Consider the following 23,822-nt stretch of genomic DNA (forward strand, 5'->3'; position numbering starts at 1 on the left):
CAGTGCTTTGTGGGAAGGATAAACACTGTATAGCAGGAAGTAGCAACTCTGAAATGAAAGAATTGATGAGCGGCATAGCGATTTCTAATCTGAGCTCAGAGTTTAAAGAAAAAATGGGAAGTTAAAATTAGTGCCAAAATAACTGAGGTATTTTGTCGTTAATAAAAGGAGGGAGATGCCACTTAAAAACGTTATAAGTCGGATTTACAAACACTTTATAGTTGTATACTCTAATGGCAGGAAGTAACTGGCGATTCTAGAGAAAAAGACAAAAAAAATCTTACAAGGGTAAGGAGGGATTAGAGTTTGTATATAGGAAAGAGAAGTAAATCTATTTAAAACATGTCTAGCAAAGGAGAGAATTTAAGTGGAGAGAACAAAAATTGGAGGTATGACTTAGGTTTTTTAAACATGTGCAAATCAAGTATCTTTAATCACTGCCAAAACTATAAGACATTTTTAAAGAGACTGCCAAGGCCGGGCGCCGTGGCTCATGCCTGTAATCCCAACACTTTGGGAGGCCGAGGAGGGTGAATCACCTGAGGTCTGGACTTCGAGACAAGCCTGATCAACGTGGATAAAACCCATCTCTACTAAAATTACCAAATGAGCCAGGCGTGGTGGTGCATGCCTGTAATCCCAGCTACTTGGGAGGCTGAGGCAGGAGAATCACTTGAACCTGGGAGGTGGAGATTGCAGTGAGCTGAGATGGCAACATTGGACTCCAGCCTGGACAACAAGATTGAAACTCTGTTTCAAAAAAAAAAAAAAAGTGAGAGATTGCCGAAAAATATATTTCAGAAGGCAAGAGGCACCAACCACTCACCAGTAACATGGGATATAATTTCTTCTAACTCATAGGGCAAGACGCGATGTGGAATTTCTACTTCTAATATCCACGGCTCTTTTCCTTGCTTCAACTTGAAGACCGCATTTGGTTTATTCACATGGTAACCTATGAATGAAAATATCAAGGAAATGATACAAATTGCTTGGAATTTAGGGACTGTGAAAGATGAGGAAGTGGAGTTTCAGGAGAATGATGAAGGTTCCAGTTAGGCTTGGCAAATTTAGATTCTTTCAGTGGGGAGACAGGGACCCAAATATTTTTTCTAGTACCCAAAATGGATTTATTAACTTCGAACTCTGAACCATAGCTAATGTCAATCATTCAACCCTATAGGGACCTCTTACATTCCAGTAACCAAGAAGGGAGATGCAAACTAGCGGGATTTATACCCGCGGAAGTTTTCCTCACCCACTGAGACCAGGTGACTATAGTTTTCCAGTATCACATCCTTATACAGAGTCCTCTGAGCAGAGGTCAGTAGCTTCCATTCCTCCTTGGTGAATTCCACAATAACATCCTTTAATGTCACGGGTCCCTGGAATAACAAACTTCAGTTCAATCTGAAGTAACCAGAATAGATAGCATACCATTGAAAAGACATGTGAGCTAGCTCTTAGTGTACTAACTGCAAAGTTCACTTTGGAGAGTTAGGATATGTGCCATGCTGTACCCTGCTTTATTCATAGAAGGAATATTTGTTCAGTACATATTTACTGAATTCCCACTCCATGCCTGGAACTCTGCTGAAGATACAAAGAAAAAAAAACGAGTGTCACGTGCTGCATAATGACATTTCAGTTAATGACAGATTCCATATATGATGAAGATCCTGTAAGAAAATGCAGTATTTTTATAGTCTGTTTTTTATGTTTAGATACACAAATTCTTTTCATTTTTTTTGAGACGGAGTCTCGCTCTGCCACCCAGGCTGGAGTGCAATGGCCGGATCTCAGCTCACTGCAAGCCCCGCCTCTTGGGTTCACGCCATTCTCCTGCCTCAGCCTCCCAAGTAGATGGGACTACAGGCGCCCGCCACGTCGCCCGGCTAGTTTTTTGTATTTTTTATTAGAGACGGGGTTTCACCGTGTTAGCCAGGATGGTCTCGATCTCCTGACCTCGTGATCCGCCCGTCTCGGCCTCCCAAAGTGCTGGGATTACAGGCTTGAGCCACCGCGCCCGGCCTAGATACATAAATTCTTACCATTGTGTTACAAATTGCCTACAGTGTTCAGTACTGTAACATACTATATAGGTTTATAGCCTAGGAGCAATGGGCAACACCACATAGCCTAGGTGTGCAGTCAGCTGTACTATCTAGGCTTGTGTAAGGACACTCTATGATGTTTGCATGACGAAGTCACCTAATGATACCTTTCTCAGAACATATCCCCGTCACTAAGTGACACATGATTCTATTCCTGTTACAAGGAGCTTATATTTTGCCAGGGAGACAAAGGTGAAAATGCTAAAACACAGTATGTGTGAAGCAGGTGCCATGATAGAAACATGTACACAATATGAGACCATCACAAATGGGGGTAATTATTTGCATTTCATATTGTCATGTTAGATTTTATGAGGTGGTCAAACTGACTAACTTTAGGAATAAAGAAAACACAATTGGCAAAGGCATGGATGCATAGAAATCGCAAGTTTAGGAAACCACATATAACTTGGTAGGTATGATATCTATGGTGGGTATATACCTATAGTAGGTATATACCTTGGTAGGTACATACCTATGGTAGGGCATAGGACCAAGATTAGTTAGAAGGTTACAGTGTAGAGTCAAGGGTCAGGACAAGAAGAAATTCTGAATCTGTCTTTTGGACCAGTAAAGTATATTTTGCATACACACTTAACAAATAAATCTCTGCTTATTAATATATTATATACATTTGCATATATTAATGTTTATTAAGAATTAAAGGGGTGGATGTGGTGGCTCAGGCCTGTAACACCAGCTACTTGAGAGGGTGATACGTAAGAATCTCATGAACCTGGGAAGTCAAGGCTGCAGTAAGACACAGCGAAACTCTACCTAAAAAAAAAAAAAAAAAAAAAAAAAAAATTAGGCTGGGTGCAGTGGCCCACGCCTGTAATTCCACCACTTTTAGAGGTCGAAGCAGGTGGATAACCTGAAGGCAGGAGTTTGAGACCAGCCCGGCCAACATGGCAAAACCCAATCTCTGCTAAAAATTACAAAAATTCACCAGGCGTGGTGGCATGCACCTGTAGTCCCATCTACTCAGGAAATTGAGCCAAGAGAATGGCTTGAACCTGGGAGGCAGAGGTTGCAATGAACCAAGATCGTGCCACTGAACTCCAGCTTGGGTGACAGAGTGAGACTCCATCTCAATAATAATAATAAACTTAATAAGTTTCTTTTGTTCATATAAGAGAAAACATAAATAGATATTCTGCTATTTCATACTATGTGAAATGTCTTATATATCTCTGGGATGCTCACCATTCACTGTGTAGATGAAAATACAGACACTAGGAGCCACTGAAGAGACGTATCAAGTAAGCACTGGAGTTATAGGGGTAAATGAATGGCTTAGGAGAAAACTTTAATGTAGAAGTAGCAAATGGCACATTAGAAAAATCAGAAAAACATTTATATGAAAGCAATAGCAGTGGGGGAAAGAAGTATAATGTGACTTTGTAATTAATTGGAAATTAGTTAATAACCACTGAGAGAAAGAGGGAGGGCAGCTCCCATAGTGTCTGGATGCCTTGCTTGTGGGTACAGTCATAGTGCCAATTATTTTCATTCCTTCACTTTTATGGTAGAACTGTTTAAGGCTATGAAATTTCTTCTGATCATTGCTTTATTTATATTCCATGAAATCTAAAAGGCAGTATTTTTACTTGCAGAACATCTTGGCTGGATATAAATTCTTGTTTTTTTTTTTTTTCTTTTTTCTTTTGAGATGGAGTCTGGCTCTGTCTCCCAGGCTGGATGGCGCAATCTTGGCTCACTGCAACCTCCGCCTCCCAGGTTCAAACGATTCTCCTACATCAGCCTCCCAAGTACCTGGGATTACAGGTGCCTGCCACCACACCCTGCTAATTTTTGTATTTTTAGTAGAGACGGGGTTTCGGCATGTTGGCCAGGCTGGTCTCGAACTCCTGACCTCAGATAATCTGCCCGCCTTGGCCTCCCAAAGTGCTAGGATTACTGGCCTGAGCCACCATGCCCAGCCGGTTCGGTTTTTTGTTTGTTTTGACATGGAGTCTCGCTCTGTTGCCCAGGCTGGAGTGCAGTGGCGGGATCTCAGCTCACTGCAAGCTCTACCTCCCAGGTTCACACCACTCTCCTGCCTCAGCCTCCCGAGTAGCTGGGACCACAGGCACCTGCCACCACGCCCGGCTAATTTTTTATAATCTAACATTATTGTGTGGCAACAAGGAAGTCTGTAAATGAAACAGGAATACAAGGAAAAGGATAAGCTGGGCAGGAGTTAATGAGTTGAATTTCGTTTATTCTGTGCTTAAAGTGACTGTGGTTGAACATAAAGCTGGAATTGTCCATTTTGGTAGAAACACATAGGAGTAAGTTTCCACAAACATAATTTTCAAATATATTAAAAAATAGAGTTCTAGAAGAGTCCAAAAAAGAAGCTGTGCGGACTGGGCATGCTGGCTCACGCCTGTAATCCCAGCACTTTGGGAGGCCAAAGTGGATGGATCACGAGGTCAGGAGATCGAGACCACCCTGGCTAACACGGTGAAACCCCGTCTCTACTAAAAAAAAAAAAAAATAGGCTGGGTGCAGTGGCCCACGCCTGTAATTCCACCACTTTTAGAGGTCGAAGCAGGTGGATAACCTGAAGGCAGGAGTTTGAGACCAGCCCGGCCAACATGGCAAAACCCAATCTCTGCTAAAAATTACAAAAATTCACCAGGCGTGGTGGCATGCACCTGTAGTCCCATCTACTCAGGAAATTGAGCCAAGAGAATGGCTTGAACCTGGGAGGCAGAGGTTGCAGTGAGCCAAGATTGTGCCACTGAACTCCAGCTTGGGTGACAGAGCGAGACTCCATCTCAAAATAATAATAATAAATTTAACAAGTTTGTTTTTGTTCATATAAGAGAAAACATAAAGAGATATTCTGCTATTTCATACTATGTGAAATGTCTTATATATCTCTCGGATGCTCACCATTCACTGTGTAGATGAAAATACAGACACCAGGAACCACTGAAGAGACATGTCAAGTAAGCACTGGAGTTATTGGGGTAAATGAGTGGCTTAGGAGAAAACTTTAATGTAAAAGTGGCAAATGGCACATTAGAAAAATCAGAAAAACATTTATATAAAAGCAACAGCAGTGGGGGAAAGAAGTATAATGTGACTTTGTAATTAATTGGAAATTAGTTAATAACCACTGAGAGAAAGAGGGAGGGCAGCTCCCATAGTGTCTGGATGCCTTGCTTGTGGGTACAGTCATAGTGCCAATTATTTTCATTCCTTCACTTTTATTGGTAGAACTGTTTAAGGCTATGAAATTTCTTCTGATCATTGCTTTATTTATATTCCATGAAATCTAAAAGGCAGTATTTTTACTTGCAGAACATCTTGGCTGGATATAAATTCTTGTTTTTTTTTTTTTTCTTTTTTCTTTTGAGATGGAGTCTGGCTCTGTCTCCCAGGCTGGATGGCGCAATCTTGGCTCACTGCAACCTCCGCCTCCCAGGTTCAAACGATTCTCCTACATCAGCCTCCCAAGTACCTGGGATTACAGGTGCCTGCCACCACACCCTGCTAATTTTTGTATTTTTAGTAGAGACGGGGTTTCGGCATGTTGGCCAGGCTGGTCTCGAACTCCTGACCTCAGATAATCTGCCCGCCTTGGCCTCCCAAAGTGCTAGGATTACTGGCCTGAGCCACCATGCCCAGCCGGTTCGGTTTTTTGTTTGTTTTGACATGGAGTCTCGCTCTGTTGCCCAGGCTGGAGTGCAGTGGCGGGATCTCAGCTCACTGCAAGCTCTACCTCCCAGGTTCACACCACTCTCCTGCCTCAGCCTCCCGAGTAGCTGGGACCACAGGCACCTGCCACCACGCCCGGCTAATTTTTTATAATCTAATATTATTGTGTGGCAACAAGGAAGTCTGTAAATGAAACAGGAATACAAGGAAAAGGATAAGCTGGGCAGGAGTTAATGAGTTGAATTTCGTTTATTCTGTGCTTAAAGTGACTGTGGTTGAACATAAAGCTGGAATTGTCCATTTTGGTAGAAACACATAGGAGTAAGTTTCCACAAACATAATTTTCAAATATATTAAAAAATAGAGTTCTAGAAGAGTCCAAAAAAGAAGCTGTGCGGACTGGGCATGCTGGCTCACGCCTGTAATCCCAGCACTTTGGGAGGCCAAAGTGGATGGATCACGAGGTCAGGAGATCGAGACCACCCTGGCTAACACGGTGAAACCCCGTCTCTACTAAAAAAAAAAAAAATTAGCCGGGCATGGTGGTGGGCGCCTGTAGTCCCAGCTACTCAGGAGGCTAAGGCAGCAGAATGGCGTGAACCTGGGAGGCAGAGCTTGTAGTTAGCCAAGATCAAATCACTGCACTCCTGCCTGGATGACCGAGTGAGACTCTGTCTCAAAAAAAAAAAAAAAAAAAAAAGCAGCAGCAGCAGCTGTGGGAACAGCAGTATCTGAGATAATTGCAGGAGACTAGGCCCAGACTATGGAGCCTGAGAGAACTTCTCTAAACATAAGAGACCAGGAACAGTATCTAGGAAACCAAAGAAAGGGAGACTTACAAATAAGGGACAGTAGCAGTTCAAAATCCAAATGTAAAGAGTCCAAATTAGCATAACCACACACCAGCACAGCAAAGGAGTGAAAGCTGTAATAAGTAAGCAGGCCTTTTGAGCAATTTTGGAAATATCTAGAATTCCTAAGACCAGAGAAGAGAATCCAGCTCTTGGACAAACATCCTAACAAAGAGCTCATGTAAACTTCTGTGCTCAGAGTCAAAGGGCTGGGGTTTGGCAAGGACAGAAGAATGACTGATAGGAAAATTATTAAAGACTCCCCACTTATAAAACAACAACAAAAACCGAAGAGCATCCAGTATAAAGCAAGAGCTGATGAAGAGACCCCACCACATAATGGTACCAGGGTCAATTGGGCAACATGATTACTTCACCAGGGTGCCTAAATATGGGCACAATACAGACAAAAAGAGAAACACAAATTGTGTGATATACACACATAGACATTTTATTCTGTTGAAATACATCTGTATTTATTTAAAGCAACACTTCTACTTCTGTGAAAACATACAAGTACTAGTTTCTTTGATGACAGCAATTCTATTTCAGCAATTAAGAGATTACCTAAAGAGAATAAGGACAAAACTGACATATGACTTTTCATATGTAGAACCAAATGCTAAAAGACAAAGAAAAAATGCCCACAAAGGATAAAGGTTTTGAACCTAGAATTCCATGCCCTGCCAAATTTTTTATTCAAGGATAATAAAAAAAGATGTTTTCATAAATACGAAGATGTTAAAAGCACACAAATGATGCACCATATTTGCAAGGCATTCTAGAATATACTTAATAGAAACTACAAAAAAACCACATGGCAAATCAGATATAAAAGCTAATAGGGCCGGGCACGGTGGCTCACACCTGTAACCCCAGCACTTTGGGAGGCCCAGGCGGGTGGATCACCTGAGGTTGGAAGTTCGAGACCAGCCTGACCAACATGGAAATACCTTGTCTCTATTAAATATACAAAATTAGCCGGGCATCGTGGCTCATGCCTGTAATCCCAGCTACTCATGAGGCTGAGGCAGGAGAATTGCTTGAACCCAGGACACGGAGGTTCTGGCGAGCCGAGATCGTGGCATTGCACTCCAGCCTGGGCAACAAAGATTGAAACTCCATCTCAAAAAAAAAAAGCTAACAGATGGCCAGGGGCAATGGCTCATGCCTGTAATCCCAGCACTTTGGGAGGCTGAGGCAGGTCAATCATGAGGTCAGGAGTTCAAGACCAGCCTGACCAAGATGGTGAAACCCCATCTCTACTAAAAATACAAAAAATTAGCTGGGTATGGTGGCGGGTGCCTGTAATCCCAGCTACTCGGGAGGCTGAGGCAGAGACTTGCTTTAACCCAGGAGGCACAGGTTGCAGTGAGCCAAGACTGCGCCATTGCACTCCAGCCTGGGTGAGAGAGCGAGACTCTGTCTCAAAAAAAAAAAAAAAAAAAAGCTAACGGTTATATAAGAACTTATTTCTCATATAGCCATAACAGGAAACTATAAAATTTAAAACAGACTGCTTACAGAAGAAGGGAAAAGGAAAAGACTATTTTGTATACTAAACTCTCCTTCAAAATACTTATAAATATTTTAACAAAGTGCTCACATCTTTTCATGAAATATTCACTGAAAGACCATTTTCTGGACCAGAAAAATATCTTAAACTAAAAGAATTGAAATCTACCAAATATATTCTCTGAACACAGTAGACTTAAACTAGAAATCAGTAACAGAAACTTATCTGCAATGTCATCAAATCCTTGAAAATAATAGGTGAGCATTTTGTTTAATATTATTGGAAAATAACATTTGAAGTTAGTTCTCTGAAAAAAACTAACAAAGCTGATAAACCTGTATCCAGAATGACCAAGATAAAAAATACATGTTAACAATATCAGAAATGAAAAGGCAAATAGTTACTATAGGCCCTACAAACAGTAAAAGGATAATAAGAGAATACTAAGAACCAGTCTATGTGCATAAATTTGACAACTTAGATTACATGGATTAATTCCTTGAAAGAAGATAACTACCAAAACTCACTCAGGAAGAAATACCTAAGATAAATAATCCTAGTATCAATTATATTAAATGAACCGAATCTGTAGTTAAAAACCTTTCAACATGAGTGACTTCACGAGAAATGGTAACTTTGGGAGCTCTAAGAATTGGTCCCTCCACTAAGGCAATCATTAAAGCTGACAAAAACTGATAGAATCAACTTTTTGGAACTCTAGAATCTTTTTTTTTTTAAACCATCAACCAGTGGAGTACTTTCTTTTTCTTTTCTTTTCTTTTTTTTTTTTTTCTGAGACAGAGTCTCACTCTGTCACCCAGGCTGGAGTGCAACTCCGTGATCTCAGGTCACTGCAACTACAACCTCTTCCTCTTGGGTTCAAGCAGTTCTTCCACCTCAGCCTCCCAAGTAGCTGGAATTACAGGCACCCATCACCACGCCCAGTTAATTTTCATATGTTTAGTAGAGACAGGGTTTCACCATGTTGGCCAGGCTGGTCTAGAACTCCTGACCTCAGGTGATTCACCCACCTCAACCTCCCAAAGTGCTGGGATTATAGGCATGAGCCACTGCACTAAGCCTCAGTGGAGTACTTAATAAAGAAAGAGGTTGCTAAATTTTGGGGAGAAAGTGTGTGGCACGTTTTTCTTACTGGCCTACTGATATAGTTTGCATGTGTGTCCCCTCTAAATTTCATGTTGAAATATAATCCACAGTGTGGGAGTTGGGGACTGGTGGGAGGCATTTGGGTCGCAGGGGTGTATCTCTTATGGATGGTTTAGCACCATTCTCTTGATGATGAGTGAGTTCTCACTCGGTTCACATGAGATCTGGTTATTTAAAAGAGTCTGGCACCAGGCGTGGTGGCTAACGCTTGTAATCCCAGCACTTTGGGAGGCCGAAGCAGGTGGATAACCTGAGGTCAGGAGTTTGAGACCAGCCTGGCCAAGATGGTGAAACCCTGTCTCTACTAAAATTACAAAAATTAGACGGGTGTGGTCTTCCATGCCTGTAGTCTCAACTACTTGGGAAGCTGAAGAAGGAGAATTGCTTGAACCTGGGAGGCAGAGGTTGCCATGAGCCAAGACCATGCCACTGCACTCCAGCCTGGGTAACAGAGTGAGACTCCACCTCAAAAAATAAATAAATAAATGAATAAATAAAGAGTCTAGGACCTACCCCTTTTCTCTCTCTCTTGCTCCCACTGTCACTATGTGATGTACTGGCTCCTGTTTCAACTTTCTGCCATGAGTAAAAGCTCCCTGAGGCCTCATCAGAAGCTGAGCAGATGCTAGTGCCATGCTTCCTGTACAGACCGCATAACCATGAGCCAAGTAAACCTCTTTTCTTTATAAATGACCCAGCCTCAGGTATTTCTTTGTAGCAATGCAAAAAAGAACTAACACAAAATTGGTACTGAGGAGTACAGCATTGCTATAAAGATACCTGAAGATATAGAAGCAGTTTTGAAACTGAGTAACAAGCAGAGGTTGGAAGAATTTGGAGGGCTCAGAAGAAGACACTAAGATGAGGGAAAGTTTGAAACTTCTAAGAGACTGGTTAAACGGTTGTGACCAAAATGCTGATAGTGATATGGACAGTGAAGGCTAAGCTGATGAGGTCTCAGAAGAAAATGAGAATGTATTGGAAACTGGAGTATAGGTCACCCATGTTTTGTCCTGGCACAGAGCTTGGCTGCATGTCCTAGGGATCTGTGGAAGACTGAACTTAAGAATGATGACTGAGGGTATCTGGCAGAAGAAATTTCTAAGCAGCAAAGCATTCAAGATGTGGCCTGACTGCTCCTAACAGCATATGATCAAATACAGGAGCAAAGAAATGACTTAAAGTTGGAACTGATATTTAAAAGGGAATAAAAGCATAAAGTCTGGAAAGTTTGCAGCCTGAGCATGTGGTACAGAAAGAATCCAAGCCCAAGCAGTGGTGGAGCAACCACTTGCTAGAATGATTAGCATGACTGAAATGGAGCCAAGTAACACTCCAAGACAATGGGGAAAAAGCCTTAAAGGCATATCAGAGATCGTCAGTACAGCGCCTTCCATCACAGGCCCAGAGGCCTAGGAGGAATTAATGGTTTCAGGGGCCATGCCTAGGGCAGTGCTGCCCTGTGCAGCCTTGTGACACTGCTCCCCACATCTCAGCTGCTCTGGTTCCAGCTTCAGCTCAAAGGGGCCCAGGTACAGCTTGAGCGACAGTTCAGTAGGGCACAATCTGTAATCCTTCATGGTTTCCATCTAGTGTTAAGTCTGCAGATGCTTAGAATGCAAGCATGAAGGAGACTTGGCAGCTTCCCCCAGATTTCAGAGGATGTACTAGAAAGCCTGGGTGTCCGGGCAGAAGTCTGCCACAGAGATGGAGCCCCTACAGAGAACCTACTAGGGCAATGTTGAGGGGAAATGGGTTGGAGCCTCCACAAAGAGCCCCCACCAGAGTACTGCCTAATGGAGCTGTGAGAAGGGGGCCACTGCCCTGCATACTTTGGAATGCTAGAGCCACCAGCCACTTGCAACCTCAGCATGGAAAAGCTGAAAGCGGTCAACTCCAACCATTAAGATTAATCCATTAATCCATTAAGATTAAAGCAGATTTCTTAACAGAAACTATGAAAGCCGAAAGGCAGTGTGATGACATATTAAAGTGCTGAAAGAAAAGAATTCTATTTCAACAACTCTTTTCCATTAAGACTATCCATCAATAATGCAGAAGAAAGTAAGGCATTCCAAGATAAACAAAAGCTAAAGGACTCTGTTTCTAGTAGACCTGCCTCATAAGAAATGCTACAAGGAGTCCTTCAGTCTGAAATGAAAGGACACTAGACAATAATTCAGGGCCATACGAAGCTATAAAGAACACAGGTGAATGCAACTATATAGGTAAATATAAAAGCCAATATTGTTGTATTTTTTAAATTATATCTCCTCTTTTTGCTTCCTATAGGATTTAAAAGACAAACGCATAAAATAGTAACTATAAATATATGTTAGTGGCCACACAACATACAAAAATTTAATTTGTGACAGTAACAGCATAAAGGGGGGAGAAACAGAGCTATATATCAGCAATTTTTATATACTACTGAAGCTAAGTTGGTATCAATTCAAAGTAGATTGTTAAAAATTAGAAAAGTTAATTGTAATGCTAAAAGTAACCACTAAAAACACCTTTAAATATTCACAAAAAGAAATGAGGAGGAAAGCAAAATGGTACATTAGAAAAAATGTAAAAAGAAGGCAGTATTGGAGGGTATTAGTGTGTTATCACATTGTTATAAAGAACTACCTGAGGCTGGGTGAGGTGGCTCATTCCTGTAATCCCAGCACTTTGGGAGGCTGAGGCAAGCACATCACTTGAGGTCAGGAGTTCAACATGGCCAACATGGTGAAACCCCATCTCTACTAAAAATACAAAAATTAGCCAGGTGTGGTGGCATGCACTTGTAATCCCAGGTACTTGGGAGGCTGAGCCAGGAGACTCGCTTGAATCCAGGGGGTGGAGTTGCAGTGAGCCAAGACTGCACCACTGCACTCCAGCCTAAGTGACAGAGCAGGACTCTATCTCGATTAAAAAAAAAAAAAAAAAAAAGAACTACCTGAGACTGGGTAATTTACAAAGAAAAGAGCTTTAATTGGCTCATGGTTCCACAGGCTGTATAGGAAGCATGACTGTGGAGGCCTCCGGAAACTTACAATCATAGCAGAAGGTGAAGGAGAAGTAGGCACATCTTCACAATGGCACAGCAGGAGAGAGTGGGCAAAGGGGGAAGTGCTACACACTTTTAACCAGATCTTGTCAGAACTCACTCACTATCACAAAAACAGCAAGGGGGAAGTCTGCCCCCATGATCCAATCACCTGCCACCAGGCCCCTCCTCCAACACTGAGAGTTACAATTTGATATCAGATTTGGTTGGGGACACAGAGCCAAACCATATCACAGAGGAATTAAAGGAAAAGATATAAAGTATGCCAAAGAAAAATGCCAAGTTGCAGAAGTAAGTCGTTATCAAACATCACTTTAAATAGATTAGACTCAACAGTTAAAGGCAGATATTGACTGAATGGATATTAAAAACATGATTCGAATACATGCCTTCTAAAATTAAATTTAGATGCAAAGGCACAAGTAGGCTGAAAAGAAAGGATGGAAAAAGGCATTTCACAAAAATAGCAGTAACCAAAAGAGAGCTAGCTGGCTATACTAAGATGAGACCTAAATAAATGAGATGGCATCCTGTATTCATGGACTGGGAGACTTAATATGGTTGAAATGACAATACTACCCAAAGAAATCTACAGATTCAAACCAGTCCCTATCAAATTCCCAATGGCTTTCGCACAGAAATGGAAAAGATTATCCTCCAATTCATACAGAATTGCAAGGGGTCCCCAGTAGCCAAAACAACATTGGAAAAGAAGAATAAAGTCAGAGGACTCACACTTCACAATTTCAAAACTTACTGCAAAGCTACAGTTATCAAAACAGTGAGGTACTGGCATTAGGACACACATACAGTCTAATGGGATAGAACTGAGTTCAGAAAAAAACCCACATATCTACCACCACATGATTTTCTTCATCTTTTTCTTTCTTTTTTTTTCTGAAACAGGGTCTCACTGGTCGGAGTGCAATGGTGCAGTCATGGCTTACTGCAGCCTGGACCTCCCCAGGCTCAGGTGATTCCCCTGCCTCAGCCTCCCAAGTACCTGGGACTAAAAGTTTACACCACCTACCTGGCTAATTTTTGTATTTTGTAGAGTCAGGGTCTTGCCGTGTTGCCCAGGATGGTTTCAAATTCCTGGGCTCAAGAGATCTGCCCACCTTGGTCACCTAAAGTGTTAGGATTACAGGCATGAGCCACTATATCCAGCCCCAACTGATTTTCAACAAGGCTGTCAAGACCATTCAGTGGGAAAAGAATAGTCTCTTCACCAAATAATACTGGGAAAACTCAATACCCACATGCATGAGTTAAATGGGACCTCTATCTCACATTATATGCAAAAACAAATTCAAAACGGATCAATGACCTAAATATATGAGTTAAATATGGAGAACTCTTAGAAGAAAACACAGCCTACCTTGAATTTGGCAAGAGATTCTTCCATATGACACCAAAAGCACAAACAAAAGAAAAATAAATTGTACTTCATCATAATTTGAAATGTTTGTGCATTATAGAACACTGTCACAATAGAGAAAAGACAACCCACAATGTGGAAAATATTTGCAAATCATCTGAGACAGAGTCTCCCTCTGTTGCCCAGGCTGCAGTGCAGCAGCGCCATCTCAGCTCACCACAACCTCCGCCTCCCAGATTCAAGCAATTCTGCTTCAGCCTTCCAAGTAGCTGGCACTACAGGCATGCGCCACCATGCCTAACTAATTTTTGTATTTTTAATAGACACGGGGTTTCACCATGTTGGCCAGGCTGGTCTCAAACTCCTGACCTCATGAGCCACCTGCCTCGGCCTCCCAAAGTGTTGGGATTACAGGTGTAAGCCACTACACCTGACTGATTTTTTTTTTTTTTAAAAAAAGAGTCTTGCTCTGTCACCCAGGCTGGAGTGCAGTGGTGCCATCTCGACTCACTGCAACTTCCACCTCCTAGGTTCAAGTGATTCTCCTGCCTCAGCCTCCCACGTAGCTAGGACTACAGGCACATACCACCAAGCCCAGCTACTTTTTGTATTTTTAGTAGAGACAGGGTTTCACCATGTTGACCAGGCTGGTCTGAACTCCTGACCTTGAGTGATCCACCCACCCTGGCCTCCCAAAATGCGGGGATTACAGGCGTGAGCCACTGTGCCTGGCCATAAAACATTCTTATAATTCAACAACAAAAAGATAAACAGCCCAGTTAGGAAATGGGCAAAGAACCTGAGTGTACATTTCTCCAAATCACACAACTCACCCTTGAACAACACAAGCTTGGATGCAGATTATTTTCAACCAAACATAGATTGAAAATATAGTATTTGCAAGATTGGAAACACACCCATATGGAGGGTCAAGTTTTTGCATACATGGGTTCTGAAGGGCTGACTGCAGTATGTGTGGACTTGAGTATGTGTGGATTTTAGTACATGCAGGGGTCCTGGAACCAATTACCTGCATATACCAAATGATGACAGTATATACAAATGGCTAAAAAGCACACTAGAAAAAAATAGAAAAAAAAGCAAACTAGATGTTCAACATCATTCAACTCTAAAGAAATGCAATGCAAAACCGCAACAATAACCACTTTATCCCCCATCCCAATTATAATGGGCATAATTTTAAAAATGGAGAACAGGTGTTGGGGGTATATGGAGAAACTGAAACCCTTGTACATTGCTAATGGGAATGTAAAATGGTGCAGCTGCTGTGGAAGTTTGGCAGTTTCTCAAAAATTTAAACATAGAATTTCCATACATCCCAGCAATTCCATTTTTAGGTATATACCCAAAATAATTGAAACTAGGTATCAAATACTTATAGATGAATTTGCATAACAGCAGTATTCATAATAACCAAAAAGTGGAAACCACCCAAATGTCTGTCAATGGATGAATGGATAAACAAATTGTGGAGTATATACACAATGGCATTTTAGCCATAAAAAGGAATGATGTACTGATACATGCTTCAAGGTGGATGAACCTGGAAAATATGCTAAGTGAAAGAAGGCAGACACAAAAGGTCACATAATGTGTGATCTCACTTACATGAAATATCTAGAATAGGTAGATCCATAGAGACAGAAAACGTTAGTGGTTGCCAGGGGATAGGAGGAGAGAGAATGGGGAATGACTGCTTAATGGGTACAGGGTTTTCTTTTGGGATGGTGAAAATGTTTTGAAACTAGGTAGAAGTGGTGTTACACAACACTGTGAATGTACTATATATTAATACCTCACAATTGTATAATTTTAAATGATGAATAGTGTGTGAATTTCACTTCAATTAAAACAAGTATATAAAACCTTTGAACAAAGACAACTTCAGGCCTAAATAGTTTCATTGGTGAATTCAATCAAACAATAAGTCAGAAACAATACCAATTATATGTAATTTCTTCCATAAAACCAAGAAAAAATAACCATTCTCAACTTATTTTATAAGGCTCACATGACCCTGAGACCCAAATCTAACAAAAACATTACCAGAAATGACAACTACAGTGGCCGCTGGCACCAGTTTGTATCAGCTCAGAAGAGCTGATGGTTAAGTTTTCAGGAACTGGCTGGCATGTTGTAGCTTGAAATTTGCCATGGTGGGAGTATTTATACCACAGAAATTGGTAAACAGTATAAACCAAATTTCTTTCCCAACCTCTAAAATCTGATTATTAAACATTTACTAGTATATTGATCACTGATCAATATTCCTCATGGTGATAGATGCAAAAATCCTCAACAAAATGTTAGCAAATCCAATTCAGCAATACATAAAAATATACACATTATGACCAACTTATCCTGGCAATGCAAGGTTGATTCCATATTTGAATATCAATCAATGTAGTTCACTATGCTAACAAACTAAAAAAGAAAAACAACAGGATTATCTTAAAAAAAGCAGAAGAACATTTGACAAAATTCAAGATGCATTCATGACAAAAACTCTGAACAAACTAGGAAAACAAGGGAACTTCCTTCACCTGATAAAAGACATTTATATAAAATCTATAGCTTATACCATCCTTATTATTGAATGGCTAAATTCTTCCCCCACTAAGTTAAGGTTTCATTATGTATATTCCTTTGATTATGTAAAGGATTATTTTTAAATGAGCAAAAAAAAAAAAATCAAAATTCAATATTTTCTACAGCCTACAAGGGCCATACATATTCTAGCTTCCCCTACCTTTTTGATGTTACCTCTTACCATTCTTTCCCTAAGTCATATCTCTCTAGCTTCAATATCCTACATACTGTTTCTGGAACATGCTTTGGGGTGTCTGTATTGCTGTTTTTCTTACCCACAATGCTGCTCCCTCAGATTTCTACTTGACTCTCTATCTCATTTAATTCCAGACTTTCCTCAAATATTGTCTTTTAGGGTAATATTGTCCCAATCAACCTACAACTCGTTTCTCACTTCTCTGTATCACTTTGTCCTCCTAAACTGCTTGAGTTTGTCTCTGAACATACACCTCAGAAATATTACTCAAATGTTGACACATTGTTATAAAATATATACATATTATATATGTATTTTATTTTTTTGAGACAAAGTCTGGCTCTGTCGTCCAGGCTGGAGTGCAGTGGTGCGATCTCGGCTCACTGCAACCTCCGCCTCTCGGGTTCACACCATTCTGCTGCCTCAGTCTCCTGATTAGCTGGGACTACAGGCGCCTGCCACCATGCCCGGCTAATTTTTTGTATTTTTAGTAGAGACAGGATTTCACTGTGTTAGCCAGGGTGGTCTCGATCTCCTGACCTTGTGATCTGCCCGCATCGGCCTCCCAAAGTGCTGGGATTACAGGCGTGAGCCACCGCATCCAGCTAAAATATACTTTTAAAATCACATTTGTGGCCTCGCACGGTAGCTCACGCCTGTAATCCCAGCATTTTGGGAGGCTGAGGTGGGAGAATCATTTGAGGTCAGGAATTTGAAACCAGCCTAGCCAACATGGGGAAACCTTTCTCCACTAAAAATACAAAAATTAGCTGGGCATGGTGGCAGGTGCCTGTAATCCCAGCTACTCAGGAGGCTGAGGCAGGAGAATCACTTGAACCTGGGAGACAGAGGCTGCAGTGAGCCGAGATTATGCCACTGCACTCCAGCTTGGGCAACAGAGCGAGACTCCATCTCAAAAAAAAAAAAAAAACATTTGTTTGTATCAATGTCATTGTCTACTTTATGCCAAACAGGCAGTAACCTATTTAGCATTGCTTTCATGCCATCAGTGCAAGTATCAACAGTGTAAAAGGTAATCTACATCTTAGCACTCAGAGTCTCAACCTCATAGACCCCTTGAGAGGGTCTTGGAGCTCCCAGGGATCTACAGACCACATTTTGAGAATTGCTGTTTTATTCAAATGATATTTTGCCTGAAGGTGATTTTTAACTATTTCTACGTTTCTAATTTAGTATATGGGCTCTTGTTCGTAAAACTCATTAAACACACACACACAGACACACAGTGAAACAAAGTAAGGGCTAAACAAATGACTCACCTGGAGCTTGTTCATTTTCTGCTGCTCTTGGGAAAGGCTGAAAACTACAAAGCCAGAGCAGAAATCATAAGGGACCTTATCTGGCAGTTCCAGGAATCACCAGTGAGAAATTTCCATACAACATTTTAGCAAAACCTTTGGGAAAACGTCCCTTTGACCCATTAGAAAGAATAGTAAGGAGCATGATGAAGTAGCACCCACCTGTCCACTTCTGACTCTGATATAAATCTTGATGAGCCTGGGACATTTTTGAGTGAATCTACACATTTCTTTCCTATTGGCTGTTTTGAAAATTATGTTTCCATTTTCTGAATAACACAAAAGAATCGAAACTTAAATATCCAATAATGACAGATTAAATAACGTGTATGATATATCCAATGTATAGAGCCCTTTGCTGACACTATAAATGATGTTGAAGAGATTATATTTATTGGCACATAAAAGGTAATTAAGTTACATATTATAACCATTTTTTTCTATTATAAACCCAAGGTTAGAAAGTCTCTTCAAAGTTGTCAAAAATAGGACATTTCTTCTCCCTAAATTGCAATTTCTCAAAAACCACTTCTCCAAGAACCTTCTTTTGATGTACATATGATATAATGAACCTAAAGACTCAGTTCTACCCTAGGCTGTGCTATTAGTATACTTAGTGATTGTCTTAGTTTCAATGCTTTTGTCTTTAAAATGAGTAGGAACTAGATAATCTTGAACAACCCTTCAGGTACCATTCTGATTCTATAAGTCTTCACCCAGGATCACCAACACAGACAGTACCAGCAATACACTGTCCCCTCAAAACTTGGGCTAGGCCTAAGGTAAAATTTAATTAGGCCCTGATGAACTCTGACTTGAGAATCTAATCTGCTGACAGTGACACAAATCTAGCTTCTAAAATAACAGTTAGGCATCGTAATTATCAAACAAGCGCTTCATATATATGTAGCAAAAGGCAACTACATGTCATAATCCTAAGGTCCTTGTCATAAGCAGCAGAAATCATATAGGGCACCCAAATTGGAAAGGAAAAATCAAATTATCTTTGTTCACAGATGACATGACCCTATATTTAGAAAAACATAAAGACTCCACCAATAACACTGGTAGAACTGACACATGAATTCAGTAAAGTTGCAGGATACGAAATCAACATTAAAAAATCAGTAGCAGGCCAGGCACAGTGGCTCATGCCTGTAATCCCAGCATTTTGGGAGGCCAAAGTGGGTGAATCACCCGAGGTCGGGAGTTCGAGACCAGCCTGATCAACAAGGAGAAAACCAGTCTCTACTAAAAGTACAAAATTAGCCAGGTGTGGTGGTACATGCCTGTAATCCCAGCTACTCAGGAGGCTGAGGCAGGAGAATTGCTTGAACCCAGGAGGCAGAGGTTGTAGTAAGCCAAGATCATGCCATTGCACTCCAGCCTAGGTAACAAGAGCAAAACCCCATCTCAAAAAAAAAAAAAAAAAAAAAAAAAAAAAGAGCAGCATTTCCATACACCAACAGTGAACAATCTGAAAACGAAATCAAGAAAGCAATCCCATTTACAATAGCTACCAAAAAAACTCCAATACCTAGGAATAAATGTAACAAAAAAGTAAAAGTATAAAATTAAAATTAAATTTTAACTTAATTTTATAGTATAATTAAAATATAATATATATTTTAATATATAATTAAATTATAATATAATTTAATACTATAATTAAAAGTATAAAACAGGCTGGGCACTGTGACTGACACCTGTAATCCCAACACTTTGGGAGGTGGAGGCAGGTGGATCACCGAGGTCAGGAGTTTAAAATCAGACTGGCCAACATGGCAAAACCCTATCTCCACTAAAAATACAAAAAAATCAAGCCTGTAATCCCAGCACTTTGGGAGGCCGAGACAGGCGGATCACGAGGTCAGGAGATCGAGACCATCCTGGCTAACACGGTGAAACCCCGTCTCTACTAAAAAAATACAAAAAACTAGCCGGGCGAGGTGGCGGGCGCCTGTAGTCCCAGCCACTCGGGAGGCTGAGGCAGGAGAATGGCATAAACCCGGGAGGCGGAGCTTGCAGTGAGCTGAGATCAGGCCACTGCACTCCAGTCCGGGCGACAGAGCAAGACTCGGCCTCAAAAAAAAAAAAAAAAAAAAAATACAAAAAAAATTAGACAGGTGTGGTGGCTCACTCCTGTAATTCCAGTTACTCAGGAGGCTGAGGCAGGAAAATCACTTGAACCTGGGAGGCAGAGATTGCAGTGAGCCAAGATTGCACCAAACTGAGACCTTGTCTCAAAAAAATAAGAGTATAAAACACTGGTGAATGACATTAAAATGGAAAGATATCCCATGCTCATGGACCGGTGGAATTAATATTGTTAAAATGTCCACAGTACTAAAAGCAATCTACAGATTCAATGCAATCCATATCTAAATACCAATGACATTCTTCACAGAAATAGGAAAAAAAACCCTAAAATTTATATGGAACCACCAAAGACCCCGAATAGCCAAAACAATTTTGTGCAAAAAGAACAAAGCTGGAGGCATTGCACTACCAGACTTCAAAATATACTATAAAGCTATATAAACAAAACAGTAGGTTACTGACATAAAAAGAGACACATAGACCAATGGAAAAGAGAATTGAGAAATAAATACATGCATTTATAGCCAATTTCATTTTTGACAAAGGCGCCAAGAACATACATTGGAGAAATGACAGTTTCTTCAATAAATGGTGCTGAGAAAACTGGATATTCGTATGCAGAAGAATGAAACTAGACCCTGTCTCTCATCATATGCAAAAATCAAATGACAGTGGATTAAAGATTTAAATGTATGAGCTGAAACTATGAAACTACTAGAAGAAAACACTTGGAAATGCTTCAGAACATTCGTCTGGGCAAAAAATTTTGGTAAGACCTTAACGGCACAAGCAATAAAGGCAAAAACAGATGAATGGGATTACATCAAACTAAAAAGCTTCGGCACAGCAAAGTAAGCAATCACAGTGAAAAGACACCTAAAGAATTGGAGAAAATATTTGCAAACCACCCATCTCACAAGGAATTAATAACCAGAATATATAAGGAACTCAACAGCCAGAAAACAAAAAATTGTGATTAAAAAAATTGAGCAAATGATCTGAACAGACATTTCACAATAGAAGACATACAAATGGCCAATAGGTATATGATAAAATGTTCAACATGACTAATCATCAGACAAATCAAAACCATAATGGGATATCATTGTACCTCTTAAAACAGCTATTATAAAAAAGGCAAAAAAAAAAAAATGCTGGGACATGGAGAAAGGAGAACCCTCATACACTCTTGGTGGCAATGTAAACTAGTACAGCCTCTGTGGAAAACAGTATGGATGTTCCTCAAAAAATTAAGAACAGAATTACCATATGATCCAGCAATCTCACTGCTATGTACATATCCAAAAGAAAGGAAATCAGTATATTGAAGAGATCTCTGCACTCCCATTTTTATCGCAGCACTATTCACAATAGTCAAGATACAGAATCAACCTAAGTACCCATCAATGCATGAATAGGTAATGAACATTGTGGTATATATACACAATGGAGTATTATTCAGCCATAAAAAGAATGAAATTTTGTCATTGAAACAACAAAGATGGAACTGGAGGACATTATGTTACATGAAATAAGCCAGGCACAGAAAGACAAATATCATGCTCTCACTCCTACATGGGAGCTAAAATAGTTGATCTCATGAAGCTAGGAAGTAGAATGATGGTTACCAGAGGCTGTGAAGGGAAGCAGGGAGCGAGGCATGAAGAGAGGTTAATGGGTACAAAAATAGGTAGAAGGAATAAGTCTTAGTGTTCAATAGTTCAGTACGGTGATTAAGTGTTAACAATAATTTATTGTGTATTTCAGAATAGCTAGATTTGGAATATTCACAAAACAGAGAAATACATGAGGTGGTGGATACTGTATTTCATCATCACACATTGTATGCATATATCAAAATATCACATGTACCCCACAAATATGTACATTATGTACCAATAAAAAAAAAGAAAAACTAAAATAAGCAGCAAAAACCACTTCCAGCTAGCATGGTGCTTACAAAATGCCTAAGCTCAGTTATCAGCCAATGAGAGGCATTATCATATCACCATCATAAAATGGGGGAACTGATGAACTGCAGTTTTCATATTTAAAAAAATTCTTTGTCCCATTTCCTGTCTTTAGAAACTAGCCTCTGGGGTGGATGGGATTCCCAGCTTCTCCTGTAAAATGCAAAACTGAGCCCTCAAATTGTGGTTTCAATTTACACGTTTCACAGTCCTCTGAGAAGAGACTAAGGTTGGAGGATGCAGGAAGGCCTTAAATAATTAACCTTTTGACTCAAGGGCTCTGAAGATTCCCCCAAGCATTTTTGGAAACACAACACTACGTGGTTAAGGCTGGGTTCAAGTACACTCCACAGCTACGTTCTGGTGGTGTTCAAGGGACAAATGTTGTGCTAAATACAAGCCAAGACTGGATTTTGGTGTGGGAAGGCGCATGAATTCAGAGGAAAAAGTGAGGATTTACAACCCACCTGCTAATACTGTGAGTAAAATAATTTATCTCTCTGAATCTTTAGTAATCACATTTATTTAAATGGAGGTGGTTAAGTCGAAAGGATGGTTACGATGATTAAATGAGCCAATAATGAAAACAACATGTCTTGTAATAATAGAAGCAGCTCACCTTTATTGAGTCCTGTATCATACTTTATATCTACTACCCTATTCAGTACCCAAAGGCCCCCATCATTTGCCAAATGGGCGTCCAGCCGCAGTGGGACCACATACAGAGGCTGGACCGGAGCCCATGTCCCTGCGGCTTTCGAGCGCCGCGTCTGCAGCGGCCAGCGTGCCTGACGTGGCAGCTCCGGTCACGTCACACAATGTGGCTACTCCGGGCGCCCGCTGCCCGGCCACCGCAGGCCTTCCCTGGCCGTCCCTCAAGCAGGTCGCGCAAACACCATTCCGGGTAGGAGCGCCAGCGCAGATGGCCAACCTCCCCGCCCGACCGCTCCCACCCGGGACCCTCCGCAGAGGCCGCTCCGGGGCCAGGAGGCGGCTTACAGGCTCGAGACCCCGCCTCCCAGGCCCTGCCCGCCCGCAAAAGCCTTCGACACACCTGCAGGGTCTCGGCCTCTGCTCCTGGCCAGCGCCGGGCCCAGGCCCCGCCCTTTGCGGCCCAGCCGAGACCCGGAAGCACCGGAGTCCTCTCCCCACCCTAGGGCGTAAGACAAAAACGCCAACGCCAGAAAAGAGACGACACTGCACATGCGCAGAACGTTTCCCGAGCCCTACTCCAGAACTACGCTTCCCAGAAGGCCCGGCTGCGACTCCATCTTGGATGACGTCGTGAGGCGCAGCCTCCTCCAGGGTCCTGAGTGATTGCGGTCGGGTTTCTTGGAGCGGGCGCTGGTTTTGCTCAGTGATGGCGGCAGAGCTGCACTTTCGCACATCCAGGCTTGAAGACAGAAGGCCACCGTGAGGTGCCCCAAGGAACACTGATGGGCAGTTTTGTTAAAGTGATTGAACTCCGTGGGTACAAAAGTACATGGAGTAATGAAGGATAATGCCGTGTAACCGCTTCCTCTTAGGAATGCTAGCTTTCACAATTGTGCAAACGATACGCAAAACGTAATAAACTACAAAATATGTATAAGCTAAAATAAAACGAGTGTACCACTTCCCAAAAGCAAAAGCGCTTAGTGTTAGGTGTACATCCTTCTCATGAATTTACACAAATTTTAACCTAATGGTATAGAGTATCATGACTATCATTTCACTAAGGAATATATATAACCATCCCTCCTTATCCCGGGGGTCCGTATCTATGGATTCAACTAAGTTCGGAATGAAAACACTTAAAAATTCAATCTTACTGAGTATGTACAAACTTTTCCCCTTGTCATTATACCCTAAACAATACAATACAACTTTACATA

General features: G+C 41.2%; 1 protein-coding gene across 4 annotated transcripts; it reads right to left on the reverse strand.

Annotated features, from left to right (window-relative positions):
• Positions 1-735: 735 nt before the first annotated feature.
• LOC117088643 (zinc finger protein 25-like) lies at positions 736-23,124 on the reverse strand. 4 transcript variants are annotated; one of them, XM_033219873.1, is made up of 4 exons: positions 22,568-22,697; positions 17,840-17,939; positions 1,259-1,385; positions 736-955 (listed from the first exon to the last, which is right to left on the reverse strand). In XM_033219873.1, the coding sequence occupies exons 2-4, from the start codon at positions 17,852-17,854 to the stop codon at positions 798-800; spliced, it is 300 nt and encodes a 99-aa protein (XP_033075764.1). In that variant the 5' UTR covers positions 17,855-17,939; positions 22,568-22,697; the 3' UTR covers positions 736-797. The 4 variants fall into 4 exon arrangements, with proteins under 4 accessions (XP_033075764.1, XP_033075759.1, XP_033075757.1 ...); XM_033219872.1 differs by lacking the exon at positions 22,568-22,697 and adding an exon at positions 23,003-23,124 and having other exon boundaries at positions 739-955; XM_033219868.1 differs by lacking the exon at positions 17,840-17,939 and having other exon boundaries at positions 22,568-22,687.
• Positions 23,125-23,822: the final 698 nt, after the last annotated feature.

This window comes from Trachypithecus francoisi, unplaced genomic scaffold (assembly GCF_009764315.1).
Source record: "Trachypithecus francoisi isolate TF-2019V2 unplaced genomic scaffold, Tfra_2.0 Contig00775, whole genome shotgun sequence".
Classification (NCBI taxonomy): Eukaryota; Metazoa; Chordata; class Mammalia; order Primates; family Cercopithecidae; genus Trachypithecus; species Trachypithecus francoisi.